This window comes from Erinaceus europaeus, chromosome 16, assembly GCF_950295315.1.
Source record: "Erinaceus europaeus chromosome 16, mEriEur2.1, whole genome shotgun sequence".
Taxonomy (NCBI): Eukaryota; Metazoa; Chordata; class Mammalia; order Eulipotyphla; family Erinaceidae; genus Erinaceus; species Erinaceus europaeus.
Genome location: NC_080177.1, coordinates 62,646,778 through 62,661,026, shown reverse-complemented (window position 1 = coordinate 62,661,026; position 14,249 = coordinate 62,646,778). Strand labels below are relative to the sequence as shown.

Genomic DNA, 14,249 nt, shown 5'->3' with positions numbered 1-14,249 from the left:
GGTTCGAACCCCGGCTCCCCACCTGCAGGGGAGTCGCTTCACAGGCAGTGAAGCAGGTCTGCAGGTGTCTGTCTTTCTCTCCCCCTCTCTGTCTTCCCCTCCTCTCTCCATCTCTCTGTCCTATCCAACAACGACAACAACAATAATAACTACAACAATAAAACAACAAGGGCAACAAAAGGGAATAAATAAATTAAATAAATATTTAAAAAATTTTAAAAAAAAGATCTAGTAGTAGAACATTTCTGGGTTTTTAAGTCTAAGAAACTGCCTCTATTTTCCTCTCCTATAAAGTTCATATGACTGTGTATGTGGCTTTAGCGTTCTTATTTATTTTTAATTGTGAATATTTTTTAAAAGAAAACTGCAGAATTAAATAAAATATCAATAGAAGCCCCATCCCCATTTGTCTATTTTTCTTTTTTTTTTTGCCTCCAGGGTTATCACTGGGGCTCAGTGCCTGCACTAGGAATCCACTACTCCTGAAGGCTATTTTTTTCCCTTTTGTTGCCTTTGTTGTTTCTTTTTTAATCGTTGTTGTGGTTATTATTGTTGCTGTTATTGATGTCATTGTTGTTGTATAGAACAGAGAGAAATCGAAAGAGGAGGGGAAGATGAGAGAGGGAGAGAAAGATAGACACCTGCAGACCTGCTTCAGCACTGGTGAAGTCCCAGGTGGGGTGCTGCAGGTGGGTATCCTGAAGCTGGCCCTTGTGCTTCACGCCATATGCGCTTAACCCACTGCCCTGCAGCACCCCCCCAATTTGTCTATTCTTATGTGCCATAAGTACATTATTGATAAAAAATAAAGGAAGAATTACTGCATGCTCCTAAGTAAGAAATTACTTCAAAGTAAAGGTTTTTTTTTTTTTTTAACTCGGATATATTGGAGATTTTAAAACCAGTTTTTTGTTATTCATTGTAAATTAATTATACAGTGATAAAAAGTGTTGTCTGTATTATATCAACATTTTCTGCTTTGTGAATTGTATTTATGCCTCAGCATTCGGCTACACTATAAATATTCACTGCAAGACTGGAAACACTAGATTTTTAATTATTGGGTACAGGATTCTGAAATTTCCATTAGATCAAGTTTGGTAAATGGTCAAAATCTTCTATGTCCTTACTGATTTTTTTTTTCATTTTTCACAGTTTGATTAGTAATTCTCAAAGCGTCATTCTGGGAATACAGGAAATTGAAATTAGCTGAGTAGAGAATATAAGAAAACCAAAATGTAGCTGCTAGCCTATATATTCAAAAGATAAATCTTTGTTCTAAATTTCAAGAAGTTTTCACCTGAGAAAAATGGGTCACTTTTACATTCCAAATATAACAACCTAGGTACAATTACTAACTCCCATACCAATTAAAATGATGATGATGATGATGATGCAGTCAGTTGCTGAAATAACTGGTAATACAACCACAATCAATGTTACCATAAACAAACAACAGAGAAATTAATAACTACAGATTTTTCATCAGGTATTTTGGAAAAGAAGTGGAATCAGTGAAAGTGTCCCCACGGAGTTAAATACATAAGCAGCCAAAGGGTGTGAATACAAGATAAAACTTCATCTAAAATCTGGGGCAGGAGGCCCCATTCATAGCAAGCAACCTGAATTAATAATAAGGACCAATTCAATTGTCAGTCCAATGATCTAGTTCATTTTCTGTTCCTATTTCCAATACTGAGAAGAAATACTGAGCAAGTTAAAGACAAGAGTCAAAATACAGAGAGCACAGAAGGTCAGTTGCAGTTTGGGTACCTGAGGTACATACCCTAGCAAATGCCTCTGAGTATGGGGCACTAACATGAGAAAAATCAATCAGAACTCAAGCTGTCAATCTTTCCTTTCTATAGTCTAGTTAATTTGTCATGGCCTACAGGACAACAGAAGACACTTGATTATACTGAGTTAATAAAACTCAAATATAAACAAGAAGTCTTTTTCCATTTGAATTTGTACTAGCTTATTTCTGGGATAATAGGAGACAGAAAAGAGACCTTCGGTCAAACAAACCAAAATCTGAATCCCAATCACATTTCTAGATTTGTATAACCTTCCTCCCCTGGCCCCCACTTGCAGAGGGGAAGCTTCACAACAGGTGAAGCAGTGCTACAGGTGTCTCTCTATCTCTTTGGTCTCTGTCTCCCTCTTCCCTCCTGATTTCTGTCTCTGTCCAATAAATAATTTAAAAAAACATTAAAAAAAGAAAAATGAAGTGGTCATTGGATAAACTATATGGTACCGGAGAGAAACTAGACTTATAGTATTGACATGATACAATGATATCTAATGATAATGATAATGCTATATATCTGAAACATACATTATAAGTCATACTACTATGTTAACTCAGTAAAAAAAAAAAGAAGAAGAAGAAGCTATCTGGCAAGTGGCAGTCAGTAAATATTTGTTGAACGAGTGAACCACTAAAGTGAACAGAAGTGACTTCATGAGACACTTTGAGTTTAAACACTGAATCTTTAAAGGCAGCTGTGGCTTCCCCTTTCACTCAGTTCTCTACTTCATTCACAGTGTTAAGTGTCTGATTGCAATCTGGGCTTGTGATCATTTCGTTTTAAACAGACCTTACTGATGACTTTGAAACACTAGAGATCGCCTGTTAATGTCACTATCATTTCTCTAGTACTCCTGAAGAATTTGTCTTTAATGGCAAAACTCCAAAGAGCACTTCCAAGTACATCAAAAGTAGAAAATTTACACACACACACACACACACACACACACACATATTTTTCTCTTTTTCTTTCGTTGTCATTAATTCGTCCACTCTCCTTTTTTAAAAAACCCTCTTAAGCCAAATTACATAAATGCAACTAAGTTCTTTTTTTTTTCAGAAAAATGCTGATATTTAGAAAAAAGGAGGGGAGATGAGACCAAAGCCTATTTCATACAATAGTGTTTCAAAGTCAGTTTCCTTGGAGCAATCAAATATTAAGAAATCTCTATTCAAATAATAGCACAGCATCACTTATTCTTTTTTTTTAATATTTATTTTATTTATTTATTCCCTTTTGTTGCCCTTGTTGTTTTATGGTTGTAGTTGTTGTTGGATAGGACAGAGAGAAATGGAGAGAGGAGGGGAAGACAGAGAGGAGGAGAGAAAGATAGACACCTGAGACCTGCTTCACTGCCTGTGAAGCGACTCCCCTGCAGGTGGGGAGCCGGGGTTCGAACCGGGATCCTTATGCCGGTCCTTGTGCTTTGTGCCACCTGCGCTTAACCCGCTGCGCTACAGCCCGACTCCCAGCATCACTTATTCTTAATTAGCTATTATTTCAATTACAAAAAGGTCAACTATTAAACCAATGGCAAAAAACTGATGAAATTCATCTTAGTAAATAAATGAATTTATTGTTTTATTTACTGTTATAAAGCAGAAAATCGTGACCCTCACTTGGGTAGACTCAAACATTAAGTATTTGATAATTCTCAAAATAAAACGGGCCATCAACAGTCAAAGCCCAGCTGTGTTGAAAACCATATTTGAAAGTTAGATGGTGATGACTCCTTTATATTGTCACCCAGCTTGCTCAAGAGATAAATGGGTGAAATAATATAAACTTCATTTTTATAACCCTGATCTCATTATAAGGATTCATGATGGAAAGAGGAATTTAGTAGCCAATTAATTACTACTAATAATAAAGTTACATATCTCGGCAATAAACATTCAAGACATAAAAAAGACTTGTAATTCTAGAGCTGAAGACAGTACACGGAAAATATGTTTTTTAAGTAAAGCTAACTTCATCTAAGATATTTTTTTTTTTTTTTTTTTTTTTTTTTTTTTTAATATTTATTTTAGTTATTTATTCCCTTTTGTTGCCCTTGTTGTTTTATTGTTGTAGTTATTATTGTTGTTGGATAGGACAGAGAGAAAATGGAGAGAGGAGGGGAGGACAGAGAGGAGGAGAGAAAGCTAGACACCTGCAGACCTGCTTCACCGCCTGTGAAGCGACTCCCCTGCAGGTGGGGAGCCGGGGTTCGAACCGGGATCCTTAAGCCGGTCTTTGTGCTTTGCGCCACCTGCGCTTAACCCGCTGCGCTACAGCCCGACTCCCCCTAAGATATTTTTTTTAATGTCTACTTAATATTTTTCAGATATTTGCTCCATAAGTGGACCGATTTTTTTTCAGTTGACCCAAAGGTAATAAAGAGGATTTTTAGGATTTTTTAAAACATATTCCTACATATTTCAGCATTAGTCAAAGCAAGTCTTCATTTCCATCTTTGCCAGAATAGCCTATGTCCTTCTCTGGTGCATGTCTTTTCGTCTTTCTCATTAAAAGTTTAAAATATCTGGGGGGAAAATTAAAAAGAAAAAAACTATAAAGAATAATTAAAAGCACAACAACAAGGGCAACAAAATGGGAAAAATGGCCTCCAGGAGCAGTGGATTCATAGTGCAGGCACCGAGCCCCAGCAATAATCCTGGAGGCAAAAAAAGAAGAAGAAGAAAAAAGAAGAAAGAAGAAGAAAGAAGAAGAAGAAGGAGAAGAAGGAGAAGAAGGAGAAGAAGAAGAAGAAGAAGAAGAAGGAGGAGGAGGAGGAGGAGGAGGAGGAGGAGGAGGAGAAGGAGGAGAAGGAGAAGAAGAAGAAAAAGAAGAAGAAGATGGAGAAGAAGAAGAAGGAGAATTAGAGAATTAGAGTAAGGGGAATTAAGTAGGGAATCTCTAATAATGGAATGAAAATCACTCATTTGAATCTCAGAAGTACAAAAAAAAAAAAGGAAATCATGGGACATACACTCAGTGGAGTACTAACTACTCTGTAGTTTAGAAACACTATACCGTGTCCTTTAGGACAAAAGGAATGGAACTGACTGACAATGACTATGCTTATTGATCTGAATAAGAAAATGATGGATAACTACCAAATAAGTTCATTCATATGTGGAATATAAAGACTTGAAACACATGAACACTTGGGAGGAGGGAGAATCTGTGACCTTGGGAGAAATACAGTAGTTAACACTGGACGGGGCGGAGGCACAGTACTTTGGTGGTGGGAGTTGTGTGGAATTATACCCCTATCATAATTTTATCAGTCACTAATAAAAGAATTAGGCAATCTAAACTCCTCACTGGAAATGCACATGAATAAACATACTAACATCTACAATCTCTAAAACAAATACCCTTCTTTCTCCTATGAATACGATTCCTAAATAATAGAAGGATTATAAAACATGCATCTTGGACCAACAAAATACCTCTCTTGGATATTGCTTTGACTTGCTGTATGTGTGACCCTGGTTAAAGTCAGCCTCCACTGCACTGGAGGAAGCTTCAGTTCTGTGGTTTCTTTCCCTCATTCTCTGCCTCTGTATTTATATCTGAAGAAGTCAGCCTGGAGCAGTGACACCAACAAAAGCAACAACAACCCAAGGGGGAAAAAAAAAAAACGCAAGTGAGTGACTTGATTTTGGACACAAACAACCACATTGCAGTGAAAGTTATGGACAAGTAGGTCGGTTGTAGAAAATATATGGCTACACTGTTCTGCAGCAATGGACTACAAACTAAGTGTCATAACACATAGTTCAGAAAAGGATATGAAGATATTCTTCTAAATACAAGACAAAATAGATGGCGTACCTCCTACCAATAAAAATTGAAACACAGAAAGTCAAACCAGATTTCTCACACTTGGCTGCAAACAGGTGAAGCAGTAGTTAGAATCTCATAGGAGTTCAAAGTTCAGCTCATTCAGCTCAAATTTCAACTGAAATGAAATGAAACACTGCCTCCAACACTCTGAAGTAGGTTTTTTATGGTATTTTTAAAATTTATTTATAAAATGGAAATATTGACAAGACCATAGGATAAGAGGAGTACTGTTCTACACAATCCCCACCACCAGAACTCCATATCCAGTCCCTTCCCTTGAAAGCTTTCCTATTCTTTATCCCTCTGGGAGTATGGACCCAAGGTCATTGTGGGGTACAGAAGGTGGGAGGTCTGGCTTCTGTAATTGCTTCTCCACTGAACATGGGTGTTGGCAGGACAATCCATACTCCCAGTCTGTCTCTCTCTTTCCCTAGTGGGACAGGGGTCTGGGGACGTACAGCTCCAGGACACACTGATGGGGTCATCTGCCCAGGGAAGTTAAGTTGGCATCATGGTAGAATCTGAAACCTGGGGCTGAAAAAGAATTAAGCTATAAAGCAGAACAAATTATTGACTAGTCATGAACCTAAAGGCTGGAATATTGCAGATGAAGATTTGAGGTCTCCGCTTAAGAAAAAAGCTAGTAGGTTTATTTTAGGTATATTCCAAAGGGCCCATGACTTCATCAGTTTTTGCCTGAGCCTGGCATCTAATATGCAGGTGGGCCCAAGTTATTGTCTGGGGAGATGGTGTCATAGTTGGAAATTAGGCAACTGAGACTTAACTTATATAAATGGTATTCCTAAGGTCATGTTATCGGAAAAACATGGGACTTAAATTTAAGTATTTTGACTCCAGGGACAATAAACTTTCCACTACATCAACTCCCTAGCTTTTCCCAGATTTTATCTCACTCAATTAATTATGTGTTACTTCTGTAATCAGACAGGGTTTATTTTCCACATTCATGGAGAAAGGAAAACAAACTAGCCTAATTTTCAAGTTTAATTGAAATGGACCCTCCCTTGCATTATTCTTTTAAGTCTAGTTTCAAATTATTTCACAGTATACTAAAGAATCCAAATTAAATTCATTTCTCAGCTGGCATAAGTGACAAAATTAGTCCAAATAACTAAAACTAGCACTTTTAAGTGAAATAAAATTTTTGTCAAGTGACAGCTTTGCGGGAAAAAGTGGAAAGGGGCCGAAAGATACCACAGCTGAGTAAATGCCTGCTTTGCTAGGGATGTGAAACCTCCACCTTACCGGAGGGGAAGAGTTAATGTTATGTAATCTTTCCATTTCTCACTGTCTCTCTGCTGAAAAAGTCAGCCTGGAGTTGTGATACACAACGATGACAATAAAAACAACAAAAACTGTTTTTAACTGTTTTAGTTGTATGACGAAAATATGCCACTGCCCTGGAGTTGAATCCAAGTCATCTCATTTTTCAGTTCTGCTGGGGATCCATAACAGTTTCATGTTTTTTGTTCTCACAAAATAGCATACACGTGATTGTTTATTCTTCTTCTGTCTCTTTTTCAAATTCTTTCTTACTGTCTTTCTTTCTCTCTTTTTCTTTCTTTCTTACTTTTTCTGCTACCAGTGTTAAGATGAGACTTGGTGCCAGCATTGAGTCACTCCCAGTGACCGACCCACCCTTCCTTCCTTCCTTCCTTCCTTCCTTTCTTTCTCTCTTTCTTTCTTTCTTTCTTTCAGAGACAGAGAGTAATATAGAGGCAGAGAGAGAGATGTCTGAGAGGGGCCAGGGGTGGCACATCTAGTTGAGCACACATGCTACAATGTGCAAGGATGTAGGTTCAAGCCCCTGGTGTGCACCAGCAGGGGAAAGCTTTGCCAGTGGTAAAGCAGTATTGCAGGTGTCTTTCTGTCTTTCTCCCTATCAACCCCTTACCTCTCAATTTCTGGCTGTCTCTATCCAGTAAAAAAGTAATTTTAAAAACAAGTATAAATTTTTAAAAAATAGAGAGATGTCTGAAGCACTGCCTTACCATTTTTGAAGCCCCTTCCCCCAAGGTGGTGCTTGATCTAGAGTCCTTATACCTGGTAACAGAAACACTCTATCAGGTGCTCTACCACCTGGTCCCTGCTTTGCTCTATTTTAAATGTATTGAGTCCACCTGTGAAGGTCCATGAAATTTGCTGGGAATATTAGTGAAAACAAAAATGGATGAGAAAGACAGGATATTATTAAATAATTACATCAGCTTCCACGAAGAAAAAGACTCCTACAATTCTAATAAAAAGGAGAGGGGCAAAGGGGAAGAGGCATCACATAAGGCCTCTAACTATGAAAAGGAGTTTGAACCTTATGCAAATTGTGATGGAACTTCAATGAAATGTTTCAAGCAGGAGGGTAACATGGTCAAATCCGTGTTAAAAGATAACCAGGCTTATGCATGAAAAAGTGATGCTGAAGACATAATAAACATGGGGTTTCAATAGAGAAATGCTGTCATTCTGTATGGGACAGAGCTTGGAACATGTTTAACGTCCCAAAGGCAAATGGCAGAAATAATAAATAAATGAACCAACAACTTTTGAAGCTGGTGCAAATTCATTTTAGAATGATTAATCTGGCAAAGTGTTTAGACTCCAAAACATTTATGTCAGAGAGCCTTAGTTATAGACTGTGAACATCTGGATCACTAAAACATATTCTACAGTGTCTTCTGAAAAACCTTGAGTCAAACTTTATGGATTCTTCATATTCCAAAACATCTAACAAAATAGGTATCACTTTTTTTTTCTTTGCAAAAATAATTAAATCATTCTGCATAAGTTGTTCCTTGAGTTTAATATGAGTTTTCTGTTTGTTTATCTTGTGTGTACTAGGTCTGGCTGTGAGTGTGTGTGAATGTGTGTGAGCATGTATAGTGTTAGAGACATGCTAAAGACTGATGGTCAATCAAGAAAAACACGCCGAAATTGTTAAGAGCTGGGAAGGGAGCCAGTTTGTAATCACTATAGGAACTGCTTGAGCTGAGTTCCTTGTTACCATTCTGGTAATGAGTATTCCTCAAAGGACGCCACTTTGCATAGTTTAGTCCTCTCTGATGCAGAGGATGTCACTTCTGAAATCAGGCTGAATTGTTTTAAAAAGGAGTGTCAATAAAATTAAGCTCAACCTATTCACTGATTACAAGAACGATAAAAATAAATGGTGGTCCTCATGCTTTAAAAAAAAATCTATCAGAATACAGAAGGAACACTTTGAAAGATTAAGTTATGAATCTGATCTTTATAGTATACGTTTTTCATTTGCTTTCCCTGAAATTAAATAAGGGAAAGGAAGATGAAAACTCATCAATTCTCAGTAGATATGTTTCCTCTAGGAAAAGTAAGTAATAAGAAAAATATATTTGCCTGGATTACACTGAAACTTTTCAAGCATATTTATCATTCTGAAAGCAAAATGGACAGATTTATCTAGCATACAGATTTAAATTTTTCATTTGTAAATGTCTTTATGGAACAATAAAACTATAATCATAGTAATATAAATTTATTATTTCTAATTTCTATGGAAACATGAATTCAGCTTACTTGAGTCAATCGATAAGAACATTCGTGGGAGGCAAAAACACTTGGGAAGAAATGATACAACTTATGTATGTAGTAAAATAAAATCTAATGTATCATAAATAGCCAAAAAGACCTGAAGTGACTGTGGAAGGTTCTCTGCAGTTACTCCCACCAATACTATTATAAAACAATGGCAAAAAAACTATCTATAACTTCGAACTCCACATCTGAAGTTGTCAAGTGCATATAAACATCAGGCCCTGAATAGTGAAGACTTGAGACTAAACCAAAGCCCATAAAAGAGATGTAAACTGCCTTCTGCAACAAATTTTAATATTAAAAATGTAATATCAATTTCCTAATATATATATATACATATATATATATATATATATATATATATAGAGAGAGAGAGAGAGAGAGAGAGACAGAGAGAGAGAGAGGAAGAGAGAGAGAGGGAGATAGAGAGAGGGAGAGATGGGTATACACTCAATGTTTTGTTTTGTTTTTTTACAGTGCTGCCAGTTTTTCAGAGTTTACATCTCAGGATCAAACTAGATAAAAGTATAAATATATTGGCTGGAGAGAGAACATAAACCAAAAGACTTTCATATCTTAGGCTACAAAATCCCAAGCTCAATTCCCCAGCACCACCATAGGCCAAAGCTGAGCAGTGCTCTGGTATTTTTCTCTCTGTAGCTCTCTCATTAAAATAAATATGACATTTTTAAGTACAAATATATTATGATCAATCAGAAAATATTCATTGGGACTTTACTATGTTCTAAGTACTATGGACTTTACTATGTTCTAAGTACTATGCTAAAATCTGTAAGAAAAAAATAACTGCAATTAAATTTAACAGGGAATTATCATGCATTTCTAGTGTGCCATGCACTCAGATAGTTGTTTAGGGGTATAAAATAGATATAACAAGGGCCAGATGGTTGGCGCACCTGGTTGAGCACACATATTACAATGAATAAGGGCCCAGGTTCAAGCCCCCAGTCCCTACAAGCAGGGGGAAAGCTTTGCAAGTGGTGAATCAGTGCTGCAGGTGTCTCTCTCACTCTCTATCACCCCCTTCCCTCTCAATTTCTAGCTGTCTCTATCAAATAAATAAGATAATAAAAAATAAAAATAAATAAATAAATTATAATAGATACATCTCCAGTGAGACAGAAACTGTGTGCAATGTAATTTGTGGGCAACACATGGAAAACTGATAACAGACGATAAAATGAATAAGTAGGTCAAATGAACAGTATAATCATGTGTGCCAAGAGTTCTGAGAGAAAACATCACTTAAGCTTAGTTGGTAAGAAATGTGTCCACATTTTCAAAGTTAACCCAATTACCAAATAATGTGATGATAACATTAACTATCGATTGTCTTTTTGAACCCTAAGACAGCAGGAACCTCACATCTCCACTATAGAGCCTCTACTTCCCCCAGTCCTGGAACCCTTGGGTAGAGCCCACTTTCCCGTATGCATCTCCCAATCCATATCAAATAATATTGCATCTGCTGATCACAACCTAATCAACACAACGATTGCCACCTCAACATGCAGGGGCGGGTCGCTTCACAGCAGGGAAGCAGGTCTGCAGGTGGTCCATCTTTTTCTCCCTACCTCTGTCTTCCCTTCCTCTCTTGATTTCTCTCTGACCTATCCAACAACAACAGCAAAAATAGCAATGGCAACAAAAGGGAAAAATAATTTCCAAAAGCAGAGGATTCATAGTGCAGGCACCAAGACGATAAGCCTGAAGGCAAAAACAAAAACAAATAAACAAACAAAAACACCTTATAGTCTCTCTTTTCCTTTTGCCTCCAGGGTTATCACTGGGACTAGGTGCCATGCTGGCACTAGGCATCCCCAGCTCCTGGTGATCATCTCTGCTCCCCATTTCACTCGATAGGACAGAGAGAAATTAAGGGGTGAGGTGAAGACAGAGAGGGAGAAAGACACCTGCAAACCTGTTTTACCAGTTGTGATGCATCAACAACGCAGGTGGGGCTCGATAGTACTATGTGCACTTAACCGAGTGCACCACCTCCCAGCCCCCAAAATCTTATATTCTCTACATATGTTACAGAACATTTAATGGCACAGAAACAGGTTTATAGTATATTACATAAAAAATAAGCAAGTCTCAAAATTGTCATTACATCTTTAGTAATAAAAGAAAGCCAGAATGATGTACTACAAAATATTACTAGTGTTGTCTCTGAATGTCAGGATTATGACTTATTTCAAATGTTCTTCCTCTTCCTTACTTTTTATAAGAAACTACTGTTCATGGGTTGGAAGAATTAACATCATCAAAATGAATATATTACCCAGAGCCATCTACAAATTTAATGCTATCCCCATCAAGATCCCAAGCACATTTTTTAGGAGAATAGAAAAAATGCTACAAATGTTTATCTGGAACCAGAAAAGACCTAGAATTGCCAAAACAATCTTGAGAAAAAAAGAACAGAACTGGAGGCATCACACTCCCAGATCTCAAACTGTATTATAGGGCCATTGTCATCAAAACTGCTTGGTACTGGAACATGAATAGACACATTGACCAGTGGAATAGAATTGAGAGCCCAGAAATGAGGCCCCACACCTATGGAAATCTAATCTTTGACAAAGGGGCCCAGACTATTACATGGGGAAAGCAGAGTCTCTTCAACAAATGGTGTTGGAAACAATGGGTTGAAACATGCAGAAGAATGAAACTGAATCACTGTATATCACCGAATACAAAAATAAATTCCAAGTGGATCAAGGACTTGGATGTTAGACCAGAAACTATCAGATACTTAGAGGAAAATATTGGCAGAACTCTTTCCCGCATAAATTTTAAAGACATTTTCAATGAAACGAATCCAATTACAAAGAAGACTAAGACAAGTATAAACCTATGGGACTACATCAAATTAAAAAGCTTCTTCACAGCAAAAGAAACCACCACCCAAACCAAGAGACCCCTCACAGAATGGGAGAAGATCTTTACATGTCATAAATAAGAGTTTAATAACCAACATATATAAAGAGCTTGCCAGACTCAACAACAAGACAACAAATAACCCCATCCAAAAATGGGGGGAGGACTTGGACAGAATATTCACCACAGAAGAGATCCAAAAGGCCGAGAAACACATGAAAAAATGCTCCAAGTCTCTGATTGTCAGAGAAATGCAAATCAAGACAACAATGAGATATCACTTCACTCCTGTGAGAATGTCATACATCAGAAAAGGTAACAGCAGCAAATGCTGGAGAGGATGTGTGGTCAAAGGAACCCTCCTGCACTGCTGGTGGGAATGTAAATTGGTCCAGCCTCTGTGGGAAATAGTCTGGAGAACTCTCAGAAGGCTAGAAATGGACCTACCCTATGACCCTGCAATTCCTCTCCTGGGGATATATCCTAAGGAACCCAACACATTCATCCAAAAAGATCTGTGTACATATATGTTCTTGGCAGCACAATTTGTAATAGCCAAGACCTGGAAGCAACCCAGGTGTCCAACAACAGATGAGTGGCTGAGCAAGTTGTGGTATATATACACAATGGAATACTACTCAGCTGTAAAAAATGGTGACTTCATCGTTTTCAGCCGATCTTGGATGGACCTTGAAAAAATCATGTTGAGTGAAATAAGTCAGAAACAGAAGGATGAATATGGAATGATCTCACTCTCAGGCAGAAGTTGAAAAACAAGATTAGAAAAGAAAACACAAGTAGAACCTGAACTGGAATTGGCATATTGCACCCAAGTAAAAGACTCTGGGGTGGGTGGGTGGGGAGAATACAGGTCCATGAAGGATGATAAATGACATAGTGGGGGTTGTATTGTTAAATGGGAAACTGGGTAATGTTATGCATGTACAAACTATTGTATTTACTGTTGAATGTAAAACATTAATTCCCCAATAAAGAAATAATTTTTTAAAAAACTACAAAAAAAGTTATTTTAAGATAATTTTGCATGAAACGTGTTTCATGGAAAAGAATTTTATCAGAACAGACTCATTACAGAGAACTTTAAATGATTCATCATGTGTTTCTAGATAGAACCAGACATAAGATAAGAGATACATAAATTGTGTTACATTTAAGTAGCAATTTACAACATCTGATAGAATTGAAATAAGTTTAAAGTGAATAGCTTACTTTATAGTGCATGTCCTCCATAGTGAATAGAAGAAATTTTCAATGTTTTCTTTCTCTTTTTAATCTCATATTTATCATCAACTCTGTTCCCAGTGGCCATATGAAAATCTAGTCCATTGACACATGGTTTTCTGTTTTTAAAATATCCCAGTAATTAGGGGATGAAAGATAACTTACCTGGTGGTGCATGTGCCTTGCATGCATGCATCCCAAGTTCAAGCTGTGGTTCAAAAAGTGCCACAGAACCAAAGGAGTGAAAAATTAAAATGAAAAAAAAAAGTGACAAAAAACAGCCCAGGTGTCATGAAACAGCCACATGCTTGAGGCTCCAGCACCACCAAAAAGTAAATTAATTAAAATAAATAAAAATTATAGCAAAGAATATTAACTTTCATAGAGCCCCATATTTCTCTTTTTAATTTGGTCTGCGATGTCTAATTTTCTTTGAGAGTGTTGCCATAGGAAGGGCACTACTTTGTAAAATATGAAATACACCAACCATCATTACTCATTTCCTCATTCTTAGCAAGTCTTCTTGAACAGAGAAAACTCATGTCACTACACTCATCTTAGGTTATCTGCACTCATTGTTATTACTAAGGTGAAACAAAAATAAAGACAATCAAGTGAAACCTTTAATTTAGATTTCCTCCATATTTCATGAAATCCATCAAACAAATGCTCAGATTATATTTCACGGTAAGATGAGCAAAAATGTACCTCTTCAGCTGTAGCCCCATCCCATGTGCATTCACTGATGCCAAAATCAGAACCTACAGTTCGGGAGCTGCACACAGTTGCATCTTGTTTTGAGTTTTTGTTTGCAAACTGTCAGTAAGATCAGAATAAATTGCATGATATACAGTCCAATATGTATGTTCTTGA

General features: G+C 37.1%; 2 protein-coding genes across 4 annotated transcripts in view; both read right to left on the bottom strand.

Moving 5' to 3' along the window:
• Positions 1–14,249, bottom strand: part of PRKD1 (protein kinase D1) — a 363,379-nt gene that overhangs the window by 290,624 nt on the left and 58,506 nt on the right. The gene's annotated exons all lie outside the window — the stretch shown is intronic.
• LOC103108001 (prenylcysteine oxidase 1-like) overlaps positions 1–14,249 on the bottom strand; it is a 93,931-nt gene that overhangs the window by 72,316 nt on the left and 7,366 nt on the right. The window contains 1 exon segment of the mRNA XM_060175590.1: positions 14,085–14,192. Within this exon segment, the coding sequence (XP_060031573.1) occupies positions 14,085–14,192 (108 nt within the window).